This window comes from Aptenodytes patagonicus, chromosome 4, assembly GCF_965638725.1.
Source record: "Aptenodytes patagonicus chromosome 4, bAptPat1.pri.cur, whole genome shotgun sequence".
In the NCBI taxonomy this organism is placed as follows: Eukaryota; Metazoa; Chordata; class Aves; order Sphenisciformes; family Spheniscidae; genus Aptenodytes; species Aptenodytes patagonicus.
In genome coordinates this window covers 44150465-44172924 of record NC_134952.1, presented here as the reverse complement: position 1 = coordinate 44172924, position 22460 = coordinate 44150465, and the positions used below count along the sequence as shown (strand labels likewise).

General features: G+C 36.4%; 1 protein-coding gene across 6 annotated transcripts in view; it reads left to right on the top strand.

Annotated features, from left to right (window-relative positions):
* Window positions 1-22460, top strand: part of PALLD (palladin, cytoskeletal associated protein) — a 220776-nt gene that overhangs the window by 60435 nt on the left and 137881 nt on the right. For all 6 annotated transcript variants that reach the window (XM_076336551.1, XM_076336555.1, XM_076336554.1 and 3 more), the window contains exon 3: window positions 21120-21298. In XM_076336551.1, the coding sequence (XP_076192666.1) occupies window positions 21120-21298 (179 nt within the window). The remainder of the gene's footprint in view (window positions 1-21119; window positions 21299-22460) is intronic.

Here is a 22460-nt window from a genome sequence, read left to right as displayed (position 1 = left end):
CCTCAGTTACAGTTTAGTAGCGCAATCAAATGAGCTGCAAGTCACATTGGAATTTTTTCTCTACCTGCTCTTGAGATCAGAATCTTAGGGTAGAGACGCTCTCAGTACATGTGATAAGAGGAGAGAATGAGGGGAGACGGATCACTACATTACTTCCTTCATGTTATTTTTGGATATGACTAGCATTCCTCCCCTTACACACACCCTCTTTTTTCCCCAGCCCCCATCTCTTACATGCATTACAAGCTCATACAAACACTCTCACGTACTCTGAAGCAAAAGCAAGAGCAACAGTTGGACTGAAGCCAGAGGACTTAAACTCCGCTTCCTCATTGCCAGCAGGCTTTGTTCTTTGGAATCAGTCAGAACTAGGGAGAACGTCTTCATTGCCGATCGTGAGTGGTTGGAATTTGGCAGCTCGGCTGTCTATTAATTTTTTCTGTGCTCTTCTGCGAACTAGGCTGAATTTAGAGCAGCAAAGCTAAAAGCCGGGGATAGTCAAGAAATAAAGACTCCAGAGACCATCAGCTATCATCTTCTTTGTGGGGGGTGGGGGTCCATCTGTTCCTCAACGGTAAGTGCCAGCATTAAATGTGTATAAAGATGCAAGAAACAATAAGGTGCTTTAGCTGTTTTACTACAATAGAGGAGGGGAAAAAAGTACGTGAGTGAATCATGCAGTGTGTGCTCAGTTATAGTGGTCTCGGAACAGTGCCTAGCAGTAAAATGTTCCTCGTTTCTCCCTTTCCAAAAAGCACTATAAGAATATATATATTTTAGCAAAATTGCTAAGTACCTGTACAATTCCGGAAAGCTTTCCGAATGGCTTCATTATCGGGTTTTCTGCAAATCTGTTTTTTTTGAACTGTATGTAGCATAGAGTAACTTTAACTAGCAGAGTAACCCATTTCTTTTAAGTGCAAGAGCTGAACCTGGGAAGTAAAGATCTTCCATCACAGAGAATACAAAAAGAACTAAAGTTCAGGAGGATAGGGGAGTGAAAAGAGATGAGATGCTTCCTAAGACTGTTTAGGTTATAGGAACCCAAAATAAACTTGTTTTAAATGATTGGCATTCATGCAAAGCACACACACCCCCTCCTCCCCTCCGCGGCATTAGGAGCCAAGTGAATCTGTTTTTAAAAACAAAAAGCTTTGAGGGTCTACTGTTCTAGGGCATGCAAGTGAAAGCTAATGTACAATGGAAAAGAGTGTATGCTTGGATAAATGACTCTGAGAGAGGACAGGAATTGCAAAAAGAAACTTGGTTTTCTTCCAGTAAGCAAAATTATTTAGCTGTTCTTGCTTTATAAAAGCGTTAACACTGCTGCCTTTTAAGTTTACTAGCAGAAAGGATTGCTTTGTTACAAGGACCTTTTTTTTCATCTCCCTGTCTTGTCTTTAGGAAAAGTTTTGTAATGATCAGCACAGCGGCAGGTTAATCCAAATGCCTTGCTTTCAGAAATGCCATCTAGCTGTCAAAGGAAATTCACTGTAGGGACCCATTTGTTTTAAAGCTACTGATAAGCCCTGCTATCAGCATGCTATTATGTCTTGCTACATGGGTTATCTTAATAAAGTGATAAATAAGAAACCCTTGAAATCCAAAAGTTCAATTGTGCAATAAATTTGACAAAGGGGGAAAAACACGTGATTGAATATACTTATGTACTTTAAAAAACAAACAAACAAACAAACAAAAAAACATTACTGGGACAATAGACCTGAAAAGAGGAAAGCTTTCCTTTCCCTTCCCTTAACTCTGGCTCCGTCAGCTACTTCAAGTAGTTATTCCAGTATTTTGCATTGACAAGGTGAGCAGTCCCTTCCCCCTACCCCTTTATTAACTGCTGGTTATCAGGGATTTCTGAAGGTGAATCTAGTCACATGAAAAATATGCTGAACGAGCAAATGGGTGATTGTGCAAAGTATAGCAGGCACAGTCAATTAACTGTTTGTTTGAGGTCTGTAGGTTTGTTTTTTCTAATTCAGAAACCCACAACCAAAGCTCTCCCATTCTGACTTTCACCCTTCATTTGGAAGAATACTCTGCTTGGTGTGGTAATTGGTAAAAACGATCTGCTAAATTCTGTTACTATGGAATGACTGCAAAACAGTGCTCAGCAGGATAGTGTGCAATATGTTAGGATGTTGGGGATGTTTAGTACACATTTTGTTTGCCATGTACTAAGGCGCTTCTTTCTGTAGCAGTTACTAGCTCTATTTATGGCAAGTTATTCACTGAACTGGAATCGCACACTAGAACTAGCAAAGATTCTTTTTCAGAGCTAAAAATGGAATAGTGTTTTCCTGAGTTGGGCTCCCCCCTGCCGATGGCACCATGTCAGGTTGCCTCAGCAGCTGCTTTCAGTTTCACAATTTACATGGGTGCTATAATGACATTTTTTCTCATTGATGTGGTGGAAAAATCTGACATCTTTATGCTGTTTTTCCTGCTTTGATATGTTAAAGCATATTTTCTACTGACTGTGAGGTTTGGCAATGAGTGTGGAGTTCAGAGATGGGCCTGTACCAAAACCCCTGGATTCCAACATCCATGAAGTATGAGAAGGTTAATAACTGGATCCAAACGTCTTGGCTCTGGCCTATTCCTGTTTTAAATGCACATTACTTTGGCCACATGTTTAAATTGTTTTTTGAGGTGATTAAGACTGAAAGAAATCTTTCAGGCTGCAGACAGACTTTTAAAGAGGAAGTAGCATTTAAGAATCTTACAGTTAGTTAAGCAAAGCTTGCTCATTTGCTGCTTAAACTTGACTTTTAGGAGCCCCCAAGGAATTACATTCCCCTTCCTCTGTTACAACTTTAGATGTAAGTAATATTTTGGAACTCCTTCTGAGATGTGCTGAGAAAGCTAAGGTGCTTTGTGCCTATCGTTCCTACTTGCTCGAGTGGAGCAGTGGAGAAGCCTAGCAGCATTCATCCAGGTAATGCAGGTACCCCAAAGGGTTTGTCTGATCCTAAGTGATCTGCCTATAAGCTTTTAATGAAGTGCCATATACATACTCATCTGTGCAAAAAATTGGGGTAGCCCATGGTAAAAAATACTGTAGTGCAATGTAAGGGGATGCACAGATTGTTACTGAAATCATGGTTATTCTGCTTTTTTAATTGATCAACTTCTCCGAGTCTGGCTGGTTTAATGGATTCAATGGCTCTCTGTGAATACAATTACACATGCATTTGCCAGCTGCTTGTGGTATCTCTGTTTGCTTCAGCAAGAAAAGCTGTTCTTTGGCTGTGTTGGCTCTCTGTGGTTTGTGGCACACAGCACTGATTTATTAGGCAGTAGTTGCATTTTTTTCCTTTTTTCCTTGAATGATTGAACTGTGATGTCACTTTTTTTCTTGGCTTTAACCTTTTAAAGAACATTTTTTTTTTGCTGCAGACTATTCTCTTAACACTAGGGAAGTGGGAAATGTCCCAATGTTCATTGCAGAGCAACTCTGTCTACCCCAGCACATTCCAGGGCCACCGAATCATTTGTGGTGAGAGTGATTCAGATCTGGTTAAGATGATTTAAAAGAAAGGTTATGGGCATACTGCAGTTGTGCATTTAAGAAAATACAGAGAGTTTTTTACTGCCTGATTGAGACCACATGGCTCCAACTTAGACTTTTTTTTAACGTGGAAATTGTTGGCTGGATGTACTCAAACGATTTTTTTTTTTAATTGCCTAGAGGCCAAGAGTTGGGATCATAGCATTTAATGGTAAGGTCAGGGTTAAAACAAATAGTTTTTAATGTTTCTTTGAAGAAAAGGAGAAATGGCTTCTTTGAATATTTTGCATAGAGTACAAACATGCCTCTCTTAAATGAGAGCAAATGTATCTCAGGAATTTTTTTGGACATTACAGGGTAATTGGTGACCTGATTTAAGAGAGAGGGAAAAGGACAAAGATAAGGGAAGATGTCACTGTCATAAATCACAGTAAATATGTTCCATTCCAAATACATTATGGAAAGTATGAAACGTAAAAAGGAAGGACAATGACCTTTTTGATTGTATACAGTTTAATTGCTTGCTCTCAAAGTTAACATTTTGGGCTGCTCTTAAGAGGAGTGAAAAGTTTATATTATTAAACATTTTATTAAACTGTTGTAGTTATCTAGAACAAAGTATATCCCTAATCTGAAGGATGAGATTGTAATGATCTATATTGTAGGCACTTTGTACTATTATATTCTTTTTACGCATATTGTTTATTCTGAAATAGTTACTCTTAATCAAATCTTGTTCTTCACTCAGTACTCTCACAGTCCTTTCTTCTCAATTATATCCTTTCTCCCATAAACTGATGCATACCACTTGATATAAGACTTTCATCCAAATCTCCTTCAGATGTAAGTATTAGATTGTGAATGTTTTTTATACAGATACTTTCTAAGTGGGAAAACAAGTCCATAGGGTTTCAAATTTAGAAAACAGATCAAAAGTTATAGCATTGAAAAACAGTTTATTCTTGCCTCTGGTTAGAAGATGAAGTAAAGATGAAGAACAATTCCTACAGTACTTCTGCATACATGATAATTTATCTAGAAATAATGTAGTAGTATTCTACAACAGCAAATCCACTAGACAACAATTATAAGCTTTTTGCTGTCTTTAAGTATTGGGGTAGTAAATTTAGCTGGCTGAAACTGAAAAAAAAAAGAGATTAATCAGTCATATAGCTGTGTACATCCTTTTGAACTAGTTTCTTGTGTAACATTACTTCTCTCTCTAATTTCCAGGACACACGTGAACTTTGTTCTTAACTTAAAAAAAGGATAAAAACTAAAAAAAAACCCCAACCTTAACTAGGGTTCATGAATCACTGTTAGTTAATTTCTGCCTCACAGAAACGACAATGTAAATGTTTAAAAGTTATTTGCAGTTTTTTGTAACTTTGAAGTGCACAATGCAGATGGGAAAGCTATTAGTATCTCAGAATAACTGCCGTGAGAATTAATCAGTGGTCAAAAGATATACTATAGCACCTTGACATTCCTGATATGTTAATGTATTGTGTCAATGTTCTGTTTTACTGTGTTAATGCATATGAAATATGTAGAACCAACCTGAATTGGTTTTATACTAGACAATCCTAATTGTAGTGTGGATAAAACAGTATAGTTTTTATACCAAAAAAACCCTGAAGCATGGCCTTTATGGTGCCCAATCTTAAAAGGTGCATCTTGTGCCTGAAGTCTTTGACAAATTCCAGAGCCCCTCAGTGCTTTACAGATCGAGTGAAGCAGAGGTGGTAAGATTCTGCTGCGTAGTATAGGTGGGAGTATCCCTCTGTCTTCATATAAAGAGCAGAATATTCTGTTCTTTGAGACATCTCTGGGACAGCTTTGATAGGGCTGCTGAGGGTATGCAGGTATTAATCTGTAACTAGATTGACATTTGCCATTCTTCCCAAACTTAGTGACAACTTACATGGTTTTTCTGACTGTAATGCTGGTACAATCTGCATTGCACTGCTCATATGTAAAATAGATCCCCTCTCTTCAGTCAGTTTTTCAAACAGCGGAGAGAGGCATGATGGAAAAGGGCTGGAAATAAGGATCAAGGAATTCCAGGGTTTACATGGGCCACAGCAAACGTATATAAATTCTAGTCACTGCAAAAAGAAGTAGACCTTAAAGCAGTTTTGAGCATTGACCCTCAACCTGTTGGATTCCTATGGAATTCTTGATTTTCCAGTAAAACCTGCTTTTGGTACTGTTTCATATTTCAGTTTTCATAATGGTTGTGAAAAATACACATGGTATGCTTTGAGGCATGGCTGTCTAGGCCAGTGTATGTTGGTAGGTGGGAAGAATCTTCGAAGAGATGAGTGTTCAGAGCAAGCAGGCACTAGCTATAGCTACGCAGATAGTGACCAAAGCACATAGCAAGGGTACATGCATGCTTTCGGATCATACTGTATTGATGGCTGCCAACCATGGATATAAGCTTGTCTGATAAGGCTGAAACCACAGTCTCAAGTAAGAGCCATGCTGTGTCTTGCAGCTAGTGAGAGCGTGTAAAGGTGCTTTAACTGATAGCTGAACAGATAGCATCAGTTAATCATTATTAATGGTGAAGGTGATGCCTAGTTCTCAGGTCTGGCTTAGGTGGTGAATGTAGTCCCCCTCTGAAGAGAGTCCTTGTGGGTTTTGAAATGCACAGTAATGCAGCAGTTAACCCTGATGACAGGTAGCTATTTGCATAAACCAAGTAGGTCGGTCAGATTTTGCCTATGCTATGTAATTTCTGTAAAGGGATGCTGTGTGTAAGGATGCTGAGGAAATGGTGGCATAAGTTTTGCTGCCTTGGGAGAACTGAGGCTCTCAAGACAGGCAGTTTTCCTTCCCCACCCTTTCCTTCCTCTTATCTGCTGTTTCAACTAGACCCTTTCACATAGCACACTCTAAATCTGTCCTAGGACACACAGATGTTATCTGGGAGTCCAAAGTCTTGAATCTTATTTGAGCTCTTTTAATGGGTAGCTTTTTGCTATGTCTGTTATTGTGCTTACCTTTGAGGTAGGATATAAGCAAATAGCTGCCAAAGAAAAGTACAGTTACTTGTAAAGATGACAGCTGTTACATAGAGATCAAGCCTTTTTTTTTCCACCAGCAACTGTGAAAAATGTCTTTGATAATATTACATTATGAATCAGAACAGGTACAATCAGTATTGCTGATGTATTGTTTTGCTAGTTAATGTTGGAAATTAATGCAGAAAGCTTCCAGTTTCAGTCCAGACCAGTAGGCTTAGAAACTATTTAACATGTTACAAATGTGAGTTTGCGAAGTGTCTGAAGTTCTCTGGCTCTTCTGGATATTAAACTATTATTGAAAGAATGTTAATTTTTAGATTGTTTGCTGTATTTCAGAGATTATACAGGTGACCTCAGATCTAGCTTTAATAATTTCCTTTCCTGAATTTCTCTTTAACTAGTTTTCTCAAAATTTTCCAGTTGTCCTTACATAAAGAAAGTAGTCAATGTTGCTGAGTCTGAATTACAAATTAAAGAATGCATGCAAGATAGCAAGAATTAGCTGTATAGATGAAGGAGACTTCAGCATATTTGGCAAAGACTGCATCCATAAGTCAAGAACAAAATTTGACAAAAAATTTAACCATTTAAAAATAGTGCAAATTAGCTGCATTATTGCTGGGCCTTGATTATTTAACTCCTATTGCACTCTGGGATGTCAAGCAAATGTGAAAAATAGAGAAAAAGTTCAAAATAAATAAAACTTAAGAAAACACTATATAGAAAGATAAATATTTTAAAGCAAAATTGAACTGGAATGATCAGAATTTCTGCTTTTGCCCACTGTTTCACGCATTACTAAAAAAACCCATTCAAACCACAAAATTGTCAAGACCCCAAAACAGCAGAATAGTCTCTGTTTACAAAGTTCTGATTTTATTTATGAACAATAAATTATTAGGAAAGTGTTGATTAAAAAAGCAAGCAAACAAACAAAACCCCAAGAACCAGAGTATAAGTGGTTACTAGTGATTTTTTTGAAAACAGAAGGTATGTGAATTTTTTTCTGAGATTTTTGTTTATATCCATGTCGGGTACCTCACACAAACACACAAAAAACACATTTTATTTTCCTGATATTTCTAAGGGCACTTGCATAAGGACTTTGTTTTAAGCTTAGGAGATGAAAATTGTGATGATCACTAACAGAAATTATTACGTAGAGCTTTAAGCCATATGCCACCAACTTCGGCCAAACCATCTGTTCTAACTATACAATTGCTGCTTTTGTTACCTGTAAATACATGAAACAGACTCAACTGTTGCAACTGTCTGTGAATACAGGTCATCCTGATCTTGAATGCTTCAGTGATGGAAGTTTCCTCCATTGGCATCCCAGCCATTCAAGACCTGCTGCTACTATTGAAAACCGTAGTCAGTGAAGTGCTGAGGTGCTTGTTCTCTACGTCCTGTGACACTGCAGAATGATGCCGATCTCTGCAGGCTGAGCCTCACTGAGGCTCACTGCTGTCATACGTAATGCAAGGCACTGACAAAACTGCTGACAGCTTTCTTCTTTTGTTTTCAGCTACTAAGTTGCCGACCTGACCTGCATGAATCAAGTATTTTATCTTCCGCTCAACAAAGTTATATTTACTGACTCTGGCTTGGAAGTAACTGGGAAGTAGGAAAAAGGGAGATGATAAGAGGAACAGTATCCATATAAGAATGGAATAGTTTTGTATTGGATATGTAGGGTCTCATTTTGTATTTAATCTGGTCTAGTTTAGCTAATGTTGCAACTGCAAATAAAAGGGTTTATCTATTCAGCTACAATAATGTAGATAACTGTCTTCTGTAGGCATCATTTAATTGTGCCTATAAAAAGCATGGTGATTGCAATATATGTCATAGTTGATTTAATAACTTTCTACCTTTCATAACTCCGGCAATATGTCTGCCAGTTCTGAAGGTAAACCTGCAAGTTCCACAGTTGCCACATCTGTGTTTTCAGTATGAATTAGACTACACACCCTGGATGGAGGTTTCTTTTTAGTTATTGTTGATTTGCAAGTTATTAAGGTTTCATGATTGAATGTTGTTGGTTTTTTTCTGTGAACTAGCTTCTTCCCCTTTTTAAGTATTATGATTTTGAGAAGAAGTATTACTGCTTCATCTGAAATGTGTTGCCAGCCATGAACTTGCCACTAACTAACTCACCACAATCACATTAAATGCAGTCTACCTTATGTATAGAATTTAAAATGCGTAAATGCAATTTTATCCTTGTAACTTCCCATCTTTTTCTTTACTCCTAACCCTTTACAGTCCTTCCCTCAAAGTTCAAAACGTTATTCCACTGGAAGATTATGCCTGGCCGTTCTGTAAGAGGTTCCCCTCCCCATGTAGGCAAAATAATGACAGCATGCTAGTTCAAAATCTGTTTCTGGTCAAAGGAATATACAGTTATAATGGATAGCTGAGAGCGGCATTTCTGTTATAGACGATATGCATTCCATTTCAGCTAGACAAGCAATCGTGTTAATCCTACAAGCCTCAACAGTTCTTTGGGTCTGAAAAATGTTCAGCATTTTACATGTGATTATTAAATACTTCATTTTTTTAACCTGCTGTAACTGTCTTCACTGCTTTAAATTTTCTTTCTTTTCTTCCCTTCCATGATCATGTTAATTTCCTATCAAGTACCAGAAGTGGTAACTTGATGTAAGCCTAGGTCTGCATAAGCCAAGTGATGGTATCTGCAATTTAAGTGAACGTAGTTACAGTTATTTAGTGCGCGCACTGGAGACTTAGGTGCGTAACTGCCCTCAGAGTTAACGGAAGGTGGCCACATAAAATTCTTCTGTAACAATAGGCAAACAGATCCCTAAGAATGAAACTCCAGTACTTCATTGCCATGCAGTGCTGTGTAATAACTTACATTAGTCTCTTCATTCCGATCTGCTAGGTTTTTAAAAGATTGAATAATAATTTTAAGGCTAACAGTACATCTGGTAATGCAGGGTCAGAATCTGCTCTTATTCTAGAGACCTGGTCAGTGCATGGAAGGTGGTCTTACAGTTAAGGCAGTGGAAGCTGAGTTCTGACCTGGCTTTTACCTTTCTTGGGTGACGATGGACAAAGTGCTTAACCTCTGTTTCTCAATAATAAAACATATCTAATTATTTTATGTTCAATTACTGTTTCAGTGCTCAAAGTCCTATTCATTGAGCTTTTCTTTAGAGAAGCATTTTTATTCAGCTACCTCAGACAGGAGAACATTCATTGTGCAATTGCCGAGGTGCACAGTAGATTGGAGGGAACTGTTGTGAACTATTGGATCCTGTCTAGACTGTTGTTACCAGGTGGTCCAATGCTTATATTCAGTAAGATAGGTGCCACACTCTGGAAAATTATGGTGAATGTTCTTACTGAAAATACACATGAGGGTATACCTGGGAAAAATGGGTGAGGGCAGGGAATGGTGGAATAAAATGAGGGAGGCATAGTATGCTGCTCTAGTTGGCTCTTCCAGCACACTCTGAGGCTGAGAAAAAAACGAATGAAAGCAGGAATGTTATCTCTAATACCATATGTGTGTTTCTTCTGAAGCACTAAACTGTAACTCTGTTCTCATATGCTTCCCCCACTACTGACTCTCAGTACAGGGCTGGTTGCATTTCAAGACTGCTTTTTGAAATGTATGGGATATTTTCCTATAACTTCCTTTAAACAAATATTTGAGGACGCTCAATAGAAAATAAAACAGGTAGAGTTTCCTGGATCATCTTTGCAATTCATTTTGGAGAGAAAATTTGCATGTATGTATTTCCATGTGTGGCAAAGGGTTCCTTTAGCCACAGGGTGAAAAACATGGAGCAGCATCTCTACTTTGGAAATCTAATATCCTGATTTTTTGGAAAGAGATTATAATCTTTGCATGAAACAAAACAGCAAATAAATCAATTTCTGCTGGCACAACTACAGACACAAGCAGAAGGGGTCTGCTTGACCTACTGACAAATGAATTAGTGGAACAATCTGAAATGCAGATAATGTCTACCACACTTTGACTTCAGGGAAAGATGTTCCAGGCCCAAGAAGGAAGTTGTACAAAACCAGTCAATTTAATTACCTGTCAGAAAGAAAGAAATTATTGCTCACTGTCTGGCATTTCATGCCCTAAAACTACAGGGGCATTCATGTGTGTTTCATGTGGTGGGTTTTTTCTTGTGTTCAGGGCTGAATTCTGCATAGAGTGTTTCACAGTTCTGTGATAATCCTCTGAGAGTACAAAACTCTGAAAGTGTGGAAAATGAAGGGTTATATCTGGTAATCATTTCAACCTGAATTACATTAAAAAAAATTAATGAAAGCATCTACAATAATATTAGGGACAAAACTGCAGAGTCAGCTATTGTCAAGCTTTTTATGACTGCAGTTCCTCATTCTTTACATTTATAAACTGTTCCGTCTTTGTTTGATACATGGAAGCAGCTTCCATGTTTATTGGCACTGGAGGCAAGCTATTGCCTGTATTGCAGTGGAGATCAAAATGTAGAATATATTTCAAAAGAAAAAACAAAGCTTCCAGTGAAATATGAAACCTAAAAAGACAAAATGAGAAAGTTGCGTGGAATGTTAAGGAATGAAATGAATGTACATTAGCTGTATGTACTCTACCTGTTTTAATTTGAACTTGTACTTTGCTTTATTCTTCCTCTCACTTACTGCTTGTAGCACCTACTGATTTTAGTGTAAAGTCTTCCGAAATACAGGTAAATGTACCACAAAACTGCTGTATGAACATTCTTTTTCTGTATCTACTGTCCTGCTTCTTGGCATTTGTTTTGTTTTTACTAATCCATTATGGAGAATTGCATTCATAGATATGTGAGAAGGCCAAAGAATTTTCCTTTTTAATGCATTTTAAATAATTTTGCAAATTGCAGACCACATTATGATCCATTAGTATTCACAGGTTTTGGTTTGTGATTTTTTTTCTTTTTTTTTTTTTAACTCTCAAACCCAGAGAGGTTACAGATTGCTTTACTACTGTATTTATGAAACAACCAACCATTTTCCAAACGTAAGTGGTGTAATTTGGGGGCTAAGAACAAGTGGGAATTTGCAACTATTCAATTATTTTGCCATATCTCATATTTAAAGATACTGAGAAAATATATATATATACACACACATTATGTATATAAAAATATATACATAACTGCTGGGTTATTGCAGCTTGCTGCTATTTCCAATCCAATCTCTCTTTTTTTCCCTGATATTTGCAGGCTTTTATAATTAAATTTTGGGGTCTTATATCTGAGGAAAACAATTTTAAGTGAAGGGAAGAGATTTTTCAATCATCTTGACCTTTAACAGCTTAGCCTCCTGAAGTTGAAGGTATTTTGTTGTGAGGCAGTATTGGCTTTGTTCTGAAGGAAATTTATTTAAATTTCAACATGTAACGAGAGCTTGAAAAAATGATGTATTATCAAGCGCAGCCATCTAAGTTGTTGAGTGATTGCTTTCATTACTGAAATACAGAACTGTAATTGTAGTGGAGCAAAGAGTTCTTTTGAATTTTCAGTTGTGCCAGAAGGTACCTACTCTGACTTTTGAGGAGACTAGTATTTTTTTTCCCTTTGATTATTCCAATTTATCCTTCTTCAGTCTGGCTAACCTGTGAGACAGCAGAGTTATTTCCTAGGCAACTGCAAAGAAGCTCTAGCTGTCTTTGCACAGACTGCACTTCATCTCAAAAGCCACTTTAGGAGCTGTATCTCAGATGTATGGCTGAGTTGTAAGTGGCAGTAGTACCCATATGTGTGCCAGGAACTCAAGCTTAATCAAATAGAAGATTATATAAAATGTCCTCCTATAGACTTGAAGATGTCAGGTACAAAATAATGCTCCAGAAAATAGTAAAGTGTGAAGAAACTGTCCAAGAAGAGATGGTGTAGGGAAATGGTTACATTAAATATTGTTAATCACTTGCTCTGCAATAAGATTTCTGAATTTTCTGAAGAAAATGACTGCTATAAAGAATCTCATTAAATTAACCTGCAGTACAGTACCACTTATCTAATGAATCCAACAGCCCTCAAAAATATCTTACGGATAATAGTATGGAAACTTTAGTATCTTAAATTGCATATAAATTATTCTTGGGTTTTTATTCATGCTTTTTATTTACATATATGAACATGGACACACAATTTATAAATTTATATATGCCCAAATTCCCTAGTTATAGAAGTTACTCAATGAAATGAGAAGGCATTGTTATTTTAAATAACTAGCTGTATATGTGGCAAATAATCGACATGCTTGTTGTAAAAGGTGGTTTGCAGTTTGCACTACATAATTGGTCCTTAAATTGCACAGTATTTTCTGTCTTTCTTGATCTGATGATTACCCAAATATAGAATAAACTGAATTATCTATCCACATCTATTTGTCAGTTAAATTGCTGCTTCTGAAAGTGACACATTTATAGCGCGGGCTTGTGCCCAAATACAGAAAAGAAAGTTCTGTGTAAGGTTTCTGAAACTGTTTGTGAAATCTGTGGGTTACACCTACCCCTGGTCAATGCTTGTCTTCAGAAAACATGCAGTCAGGATCAAGAGTAATAAGGTACTTTGTGTTTTGGTGATGGACAAAGATAAGGAAAAAAGATAAATATTTTGGGGCAAAGGGCAAAGATAAATCAAAATAGGATATGAGGTAGGTTGACTGTAACACAAGCAATATTTTTTTTAGAAGAAATTTCTTTATAAGTATAAGATATTTGTTCATTCTGGTTAGAGAAGAAAACATACAGATTTTTCCTTTAATATTGACTCCTTCTTCAGCCAGTTAAAGAAATATGATCTCCTCGCTGTTCTTACTGAATAAATACAGCCGCACAGATGTCTTTGTTCTGCATGATGAAACAGGATTACGTGAAATGTGGTATCTCATTTGGATACCATTGGATGCATTTGTGAAATATCATTTGCCCCAACACCACAGTACTGTCAACAAGAGTCACTTCCCCGGTTTCTTTGCTGTATGTCATAAATGTACCTGTGAGGCTTTGAAGCCAGTTCAACAGGAAAGTTGCTAGATGCTTTTCGTTGTTCTTCTATTAAATATTTAGATATTTTCTTATAATCAGAGTTCTAAAAAAAAATAGTAAACATATCCAGTTTTTAAAAAAGTTACTCCTGCAAGAAGTGAGTAGCCAACAGTGAACATTACCTTAACCTCCTGCACAACCTGTTATGACAGAGATGTTTATTAATCACAAATAAATAGCTTTGGATTACATAACCAAATAAGTCATACAACAGGTGCCTCTTTTCTATATGATATATTATCTCTGGTTTCTATAAAGAAAAAAATAGCATTAAACTTCTTTGTTATAGGCATGGAAGGTAATTCAGTTTTATTCTTTAAATCTCACCATTTTTTCCTCTACATCCAGATATTTCATTACTGCATCACATCAAGCATATCTTCTAGGCTTTTATAAGAATGCAGGATTAACACAGAGACATGCAATTTATAACAATGAAATTTTACTAAATTAGAATGGTTTTGTTTCATTAACTCATTCTTCTTTATAATTTTCCATAGTACATAGTCAAATTCTGATAAATGTAAAAAACCCCAATTTATTTATTTAAATTACTGTTTATTCTTCTCCCACACCAAGGCTACATCTTTAAGACTCTCAAAAAAAAAAAAGTATTAATCTAAACAGAGCTGTAAGCATTCCTTTAAGAAAAAAAATCATAAAAAAAGTAACGATTTGTATTTCAGGACATATTTGTCCTGAACTTTTAATTCAATGGAGATTTACCCAGAGATGTAGTCACTATTGCAAATATCTTTACTCATTTAGCTCATATTATAATGTGCACAATTATTTTGACTAGGGTGCTCCATTAAAAATAGCTTGCAGCAAAAAGCTGAGGTAAAGCAGAAGGGCCTTGGGAAATAGGAGGTAGTTGCCTCAGTGGTAAATTTGTAGTAGGAGTAAATTTCAGTAAGTTCAGTAACTTCAGAAAAATACATTTTGTGGCAAAAATTCTTAATGTGCCTAAGAATAGTTTAGCAATAACAGAGTTGAAATCAGTGGCATGCATTATACCACTGCCAGAGAAATGCAAAATAAGCAAAGGTAGCTGTCAAGCAAATGATTTAAAATTCTCTTAATCTAAAAAGTAAAAAAAAGTGTTCTCTAAAAGATTTGGTGTATGGCAAGTTAGACAATTGTAAATCTTTGCTTTGCTCAGTGTTTTGTTCAATTTTCATACTTTCTAGCATCAATTTTGTGTTTTCTTGTGTGAATATCTCTATCATCCAGGTAATTAAAAGCCTCCATCATAAATATATTTTTTCAAAGCTTCTATACTTAAAAGCTATAAAGTGAGGCCAACAACTGCAAATACAGAGACAAGATACAATCTTAAAAAAAAATTTAAAAACTTTTAAGCTAATCCTGTGACTTTAAAGACAGAACAATTAGTTTTTAATCAAGTCTGGCAATACTGTTTTTCTTTTGTAATTAACTGTACACATCTATGTAAGGCTATAGAACATTGCAGTACCCAGAGAGAATGATATGAGCTACAGGCAGGATCTCTGCTGTAACTCTGAATATCTTGTCTAGAGCTGTCAAAAGCTCAAACTAACTTTGTTTATTTCCCCAGCCGAAATGCTGAAGCAGAGCAGAATCCTTGTCCCATAGGTAAAGCGAACAGAAAGAGACTTGGAAAACCTACACAAGAATGTAGGGAAGGGATTTTCCTAATGGCAGGAATAAGCTAAAAAAAAAAGATCTTTGGAGTTACTGCAGCCTGCAAACAGCGACAGAGGCCATTGCTCACTGTTCTTGGAAGCTTTGTAGCCCACGGCTCAGCTGGTCACATCTGTTACCTTCCGTACCCCCTCCTCTTTTCGTCCTTGCACAGAGCATGATGCAAAGCCTGGCTTCAGGGGAGCAGAATTAACTTGTAGGAAATGGTGGGCTGAAATGTTGATGAGTGTCTTGAAAATACAGCCATTTTGTTATTCTTTTGCCTTTTTTTTTTTTTTTTTACACTTTGAGAAGGCAGTTTTGACCCCAAATACCTAATCATGCAATTTACTCAGCTGGATGTGAAGTCCTCACTGAAATTTGTGAGAGCTTGGAGAACACTGTGCAACACCTGAAGAATCAGTTAAATTCTGAACAAGTATATAATATATACTGTTTATAATGTAACACACTTTTTATTATAAAATTGGCTTCTGTGGTTTTCATCATATAGAGCCATTTTTTAATTGCTTAACTGCAGGTTCAGGCAAAGCACCAGCATCTATATTCAGATCTTCATTTTCTTTTAAGATTACAAAATATAAATATTTAAAGTATGTATGTTGTTATTGGTAACTCTTTTATGAATTGCTTGTACACATAGTGAAATTGTATATAAGGCATAAAAATATTGCATTGCGAGTTGCACAAAAATGGAGCAGTGTGCAAAGAACATAAGCATCTGAATAATCTGATTACTGCAGTGTACTCTAAATCTTATATGGCTAAGTTGATTTCTTTTAAAAATCAAGTTAAATTCTTTAAGTAGTAATGTTTTACATTCTGGAAGTGTTGGACTGCTTAACTGGAACGGAGAAAAAACAAAATGGAAATTACACAGTATTGTGATGGAAATGCTGACTCTGCCCGTGCAGGAACGTCAGAGTATTTAATTTTAACTTTTCTTGCTGGACATACTTAACACCACTAAGGATAAAATTACTTTTTAATTTGCAACTTATCTCTCTGCACTTTTTGTAGTGGTCAGAGTTCCCTATTATAATTCTTCCCTAAGGCTATATCTTAGAGTTTCACTTCAGCTGCCATTTTAAATTAACTTTTAAGAGTGTGCAGAAAGGAAAACCTCTCTATTCCTCAGTGACTCTCAAAAAACACAAGTTCCAGCAGGATTATGCATTAGAGAGAACCTTGAACTGTTTTTCTTAAGGCCCTGGTGCTTACTCAGTCAGTGTACTGTTCAACTCTGTTTATATTTTGTTCACAGTCATTAAAATCCCAGACACACGTGCTCATATGTATTTTCATGCATGGAGGGTTGTGAGGGCATAAAGAAAAGAAGAGTGAAAAAGAAAGACATATTGTGTGAATTGCTACTTGATGTCAGTGTGCATGAACTGCTGCTCACCTGGCATCTGACTGTCCTTTTTTGTTTGCTGTTCTAGTTTTGCCGTCATACAATAATGTAGCCAGTGGAAAAGCAAAGTAGGCTTTGAAGCATGAAAAGCGAGTATCTTAACCATTGTTCCCCTGCTACCAAAATACCTCTGGTTTGCTTCCTTGGAGTATTGACTTTCCAGTCTAGTGATTGTGTTTCAGTGTCTGCATTAAATACTTAATTGCTATCGTTTTAACATACAGTAGATACAACGTAGATGAAAACTATGCATAGTTGGAGAAAAGGCAAGGCAAAGAGTGGTACAGTGGAAATGCAGGCAGGAAGAGAAACGGTGGAAAAAGAATGAAGAAGAAAGTAGGAAAGAACAGAGAAATTCAGTGTAATTTGAAATTTGGCAAGATACTTAATGACTAATAAAATGAATTCCAGTTACATAAAATGTATATTCCTTTTATTTTATTTTTTTGGCCAGCCTTTATCTGACATCATTACAGTAGTTTCTGTTCTCTTTCAAGGGCACAGTTCTCTACAAATTTGCATGAATGCTAGCATGGCCTGGAGGAATGCACCTAGCTTGAGTAGTTCTGTGGACTGAGATGTACACACATAAGCAAAACCTTTTGTTGGTCTCTCTGCCTGTTTTGTTTCTATCTGCACACTTTATATTGAGAACCTACAACAAAGGGATAGGGAAATGAGTAGATCATTTTTGTACTTTTGGTATCCAGAACCCATGAAATAGATGTATTTTTAAGCCAATGTTCTCTATACAGGGAATTCTCTTTTTCGCAAAGCATCTGCAGTGTGTTTGTTCCTCTGTGTTACTCTCTGTGTCTTTTGGTTTTGGTTTGGTTTGGGGTTTTTTGGCTCTCCAGAAGCATTACTGCCTTCTCACAGCTAGATAATAATCCTCTTATCCCCAAGAGGATCAGTAGGCTGGAATAGACTGGACGTGAGTTAATGCTGCCCCAGTTAGCATAAAGCTGGAATTTTCTTGTAAGACTTGCTTTGTGGCTGGTTTTCTGTCTAGCCATGAGTCCTTCTGGTTTCTTTGGCTCAGTCTCCCTTTGATAGTGATTTGTTGCTTGCTTTGGTGATCCCTCTGTAGAAAGAGAATGCTTCAAAGATTTGTCTTTGAATCTTTTTCAGTCCTTAGGAGCAGAAAATCCTCTTACCATGACTATTCCAAGTGTAAGGGCTGTAAGGCTGATGGGGCCTGCAGATAGCAGTTTTGTGCTCTATAATAGCCCATACTATATAAAAGATGGAAAACTAAAACTCAGCCTGTGTTTGTGCAAAAAATACTTCATTTAGTTTTATTAGCTGATCCTTTTTCTAATTCACAAACTCTCTTGAATTGAACTGGTGACTACCAAGTTATTGCAGGATAAGTATTTCAGCTGAGTATTTTCTAATTCACTTGATTTTGATGTAATCTCCAAAACAAATTCACGTTAATTAATCCTCTCCTTCTATCACCATGTAGATAGACAAGAAAAAAAAATACAATTAGAAAAGGAAAGAGAATGTAACTAAGTCTATTCCAGTATTCTTCACTTCAAATAACTGTTCTTGCCCGTTGCGAAGGTGAATTCTTCTTTCCGCAATAAACAGTGCAGTCCAACACCAGGCCTGTTTCCCATTCATCAAACATCACCTTAATGATGGCTGAGGTAATTTTATATTGAATTGCTTACTTATGTGTTTTTCTCTGTGGCAGACAAGTGTCTGATGTAGCAGGTCAGGACGCGTTTTCAGTGGTATGTCACTGATGTGGTGCAATGAGTCCCGGTCCCAACCAGTGTTGAGGAATAGCTCCCACTACTTGAGGCTGACTGTGTCTATACATGAATCAAGGGACAGTGTAGAACTTGTCCTCCTAAGAAAACAGTTTGCTTATTAAACATCATCTGACAAAAAAAATATAAATGGATTTTTTATTTTAGGTTCATATGCTTATCACAGTTTCTTAAATATTTTGTCAGCATGGAATTTGGGAGACAGTAGAAAGCCATACAATTTGCATGAAACTAAACCAGGATCTATCTGAGAAAATAATTAGGCTTGGAGGAGAGTTTTTCCTTTGCAGGATGTTTCTGGAAAGGAAAGAAAAATAGAACTAATGGTTAAGTAGAGCCTCATATTACAGGCTTTTGTCTGTGATTGTCTAGAAATTGAATTAACCTCTCTCTTGTGCATATCGTTTAAAATGTAACTTAGGAAAGTCTGCATAGAGGTTAGGACTCTGAAGGTCTAATAAGTAGAAATAGTAGCAGAGGTCCTCACACCGGCAGAAGGGAGGACTTGTGACAAGGGAGGAAAGGAGGGGAAGAAGGGGAAGAGAAATGTTAATTTTGGCAGTCGAGCTGACAGAATAGATTTGTCTCCAAGCCCAATAGTTGTAAAAGTAGGCCAAAGGGGTCTACTGAGTAAACAAATGGAAGTTTGTTAGTTCCTTCCAAAAATGATACTTTCTGTGTGCACTGTCTGGGCACCACAGAAGACAGAAAAGGAACTTGTTAGTCTTTTAATTACAGAAGACAATTACATATGGTTTTAATGCCACTATCAACATTTTTTGCCTTCAGGAATAAAAGGTCTATTGTTCATAAACACAGAGGGCTTGCCCACAGTTCTGGGTGTTATTAAGGGGAATTGTCTTATGTGTAAATCTGTTAGGTTTCTTAACTCTGCATTCTGAAATAAGCATGAAATTTCAAGTTTTACAATCTAATATTTTCAGAAGAAAGTTTTGTAACGTATTTTTTATTTCTGTTAATTACATGTAGTTTACTAATAAGAAAAAAGAGCAATAAAAGTGAGGCAGTTCATTTCTAAAGACTCCTCACGGATTGTTATTGTGTGGTATCGGTCATCCTGTAGTGTTGCATGCTTTACCTAAATAGGTAGTGGGGTTCTGTAACTCCTTGGGGTTACTTTATTTGGGCAGGGGAAAGTCATCTGATAGGAAGGAGAAAAAAAAAAAGTGTAATTCTGAAATATTACTGGAATGTAACTGCAAAAATTCTCTCATAAACATGTACAAACTAAAGGAAAAATATAAAATTTTTTGGTGGCAGATTTTAAGTCTTTAAAATTATTTTTGAAAATACCATCATCTTTTAATTTGAATTGACTCTTCATAAATTTCTGTGGTTATATTTATTTGTTTTTTAAAAAAAATTCTTACTACAGTAGGAAACTAAAAGTATGGGGGGAAGAGAACGAAAGGTCACTTTTGAAGCTTGCTGTCAAGAATTACTCATTTTGTCTTTATCCTCACCACAACAAGATTTGAATTTTGGGGTGGCAGAGGTAGAAGAGGGAAAGCAGGGCAGAGAGAGAACATGGAAAAGCACAGATTAGGATTATGGGGTGAGAGGAAGGGAAGGAAGAGGGATAAAGAGTGAGTTTGTAGGACTGGAGCTCAGAAAGACTTGGCAAAATTTCTTTTCAGGACATAGTGAAATTTGAGAATGGAAGGAAGGCTGTTTCCTAATGATTTTCCTTTAGTGACTCACCAATCTACCATCCCTCACAAAAATGCATAGCAGCCCCTGTAAAAAAAAGAATTATCCACTTCTCATACTTGCTGGGCTGCTAGAGATATGGATAAATCAGGGAGTAGCCTATGAGAATAGGACTAGCTGATATGAGGGAATCAAACAGAAAAAAGATGGGAGCTGGTACCTTCATGGAAACAATGTGCGCTGAGAACATGGACTAGCTCTTCAGGTAGCCTGCACTGGAAAACGCTTGATTGACCCAACGTAAACAAAATAGGCTGTGCTTTTACCTAGTAGTAAGTCACCCCAGATGATAAGTGTTTTGCCTGTACCTAAACCCAGCCCTTTTGTTGGGGCATACCTTTTTGGTAGTGGAATGTGTATTTGATATATATATAAAAATCCAGGTCTGGAAAACCAGTTTATGTTCCTGATCTGAGGCAGGAGTAAACCTATTTAAAGTTTAGTAATATGGAACCTGGACCATGGGATTATATTAGGTTGACTGGGCATGATAGACAAAAATCAAACATCCTGTGTGGAGAATCAGTAAGTATTAGAAAGAAGGGAGTAGCAAGTCAAATTGAAATGGATTAGACTGTGTCAAAGCAAGCCAGTACATAAGATATGCAGAAAGCATTAATTCTACCAAAACACGACAGGGAATAGCTTTAAATTGTAGGTGTGTATGATTTTCTTAGCATTCAGAAATGTCTCACTGCCTTTTAAACAAAGTTTATTGCAGCAAGTTATTTCTTTGTGAATGCCATTAAACACTTCAAAGCACCATGTGCTGATTTCAGTAGCAATTTAGATTTTTGCAGCAGAGTGTAATGTCTTCTTGCATGCGATGAGCCTGAACCAATCTTTTATGTTCTTTTTTTTCTTTGTCTTTCTAAATGTGTGTGGGCTGCAGATGGTTCTGTGAAGGAAAAGAACTCCAGAATACCCCTGACATTCAGATCCGTTCTGGAAGTGGAGGACTTCATTCACTAATTATAGCAGAAGCCTTTGAAGACGATACTGGACGCTATACTTGCGTGGCTTCAAATTCCATTGGTTCAGATAGTACATCAGCTGAAATATTCATTGAAGGTAAGAAGTGAAATAATAAGATACTTGACACATACAGGAAAAGATAACTAAGCTGAAGTTTACTTTTGCTTCTGTATGTTAAGATTACATTTGCTTTGGTGGTATTTTTATGGTGTTCCTCTGTTTCCCTTTAATGCAACACATTTTGAACATCACATCATATTAATTCAGGTATTTCAAGGAATGTCCCAAGAATCAGTGGGTAGATTGCTATTTATTTAGGGTACAAGTAAGATAAAGAATGGAAAAGGAGGAACAAGCAGAGCTTTTGGCATATGGCTTTTACGTAGTACCCGCTGTAAATCAAGGGTTTGGCTGGTGGTACCAATAACGATTTTCATGATAGCAGTAATCCCTGTCTCAGTTCTGAACTTCCTTCCAGTGCAATTAAATGTGGCTGCCCCAAATGAGTCTTCTTCAGTCATGAATAAATGTATTATAATTCTTCATATTTGGTACACTGACTTTAAGTCAGGTTAAAAGTCAGTCATACTGGTTTTCTCCAGAATCAACTGCTAGTAATTGTCAAAATATTTCTTGACTTCGAAATTAGTCATAATTCAAGTATTATTTTCTCTGAGGAAAGTTAATGACTTGACCATGAGTAAAATTATTAAATTAGTTTTTTAGTGGAGGACTGTATTTTAGGCATGATTATATTAATCGAATACTGATTTTTATTTTATTTCATGCATTTTTCAAACATTTTGGTAATATGTATTTTTCTACCAGTTTTGTAACTCATTAAAATTAATTTAAATGGTTAATTGAAAGCATAAACAAATTAACATAAGAAATATTCATAACAAATCTGAATAATACCACACCAAAATTATTAAATAGCTTTTGATTAACAAAGCAATAAACTTTTCACTATAAATTAGTTAAATCATGACAGATGTGCATTTATTGGGTTTCTTTCATTATGTTTTTTGTTCTCAGAACTTTGTTATCCCACATTGGGATATAATAGCAAAATCCCTAAGATTTTTCTGAATCTTACGGATTCTAGTAAGACTTTTCTTTACAGAAGTAAGCATGATTTCAGAACTACCCAGGTATAGTACAAATATATAATATTGTGTGAAGTTATAATACCAGAAGCAACAGGTAGGTAGAGAGATACAGTGAATAAAACAATTTCTTTTTTGAGATCTGGCAA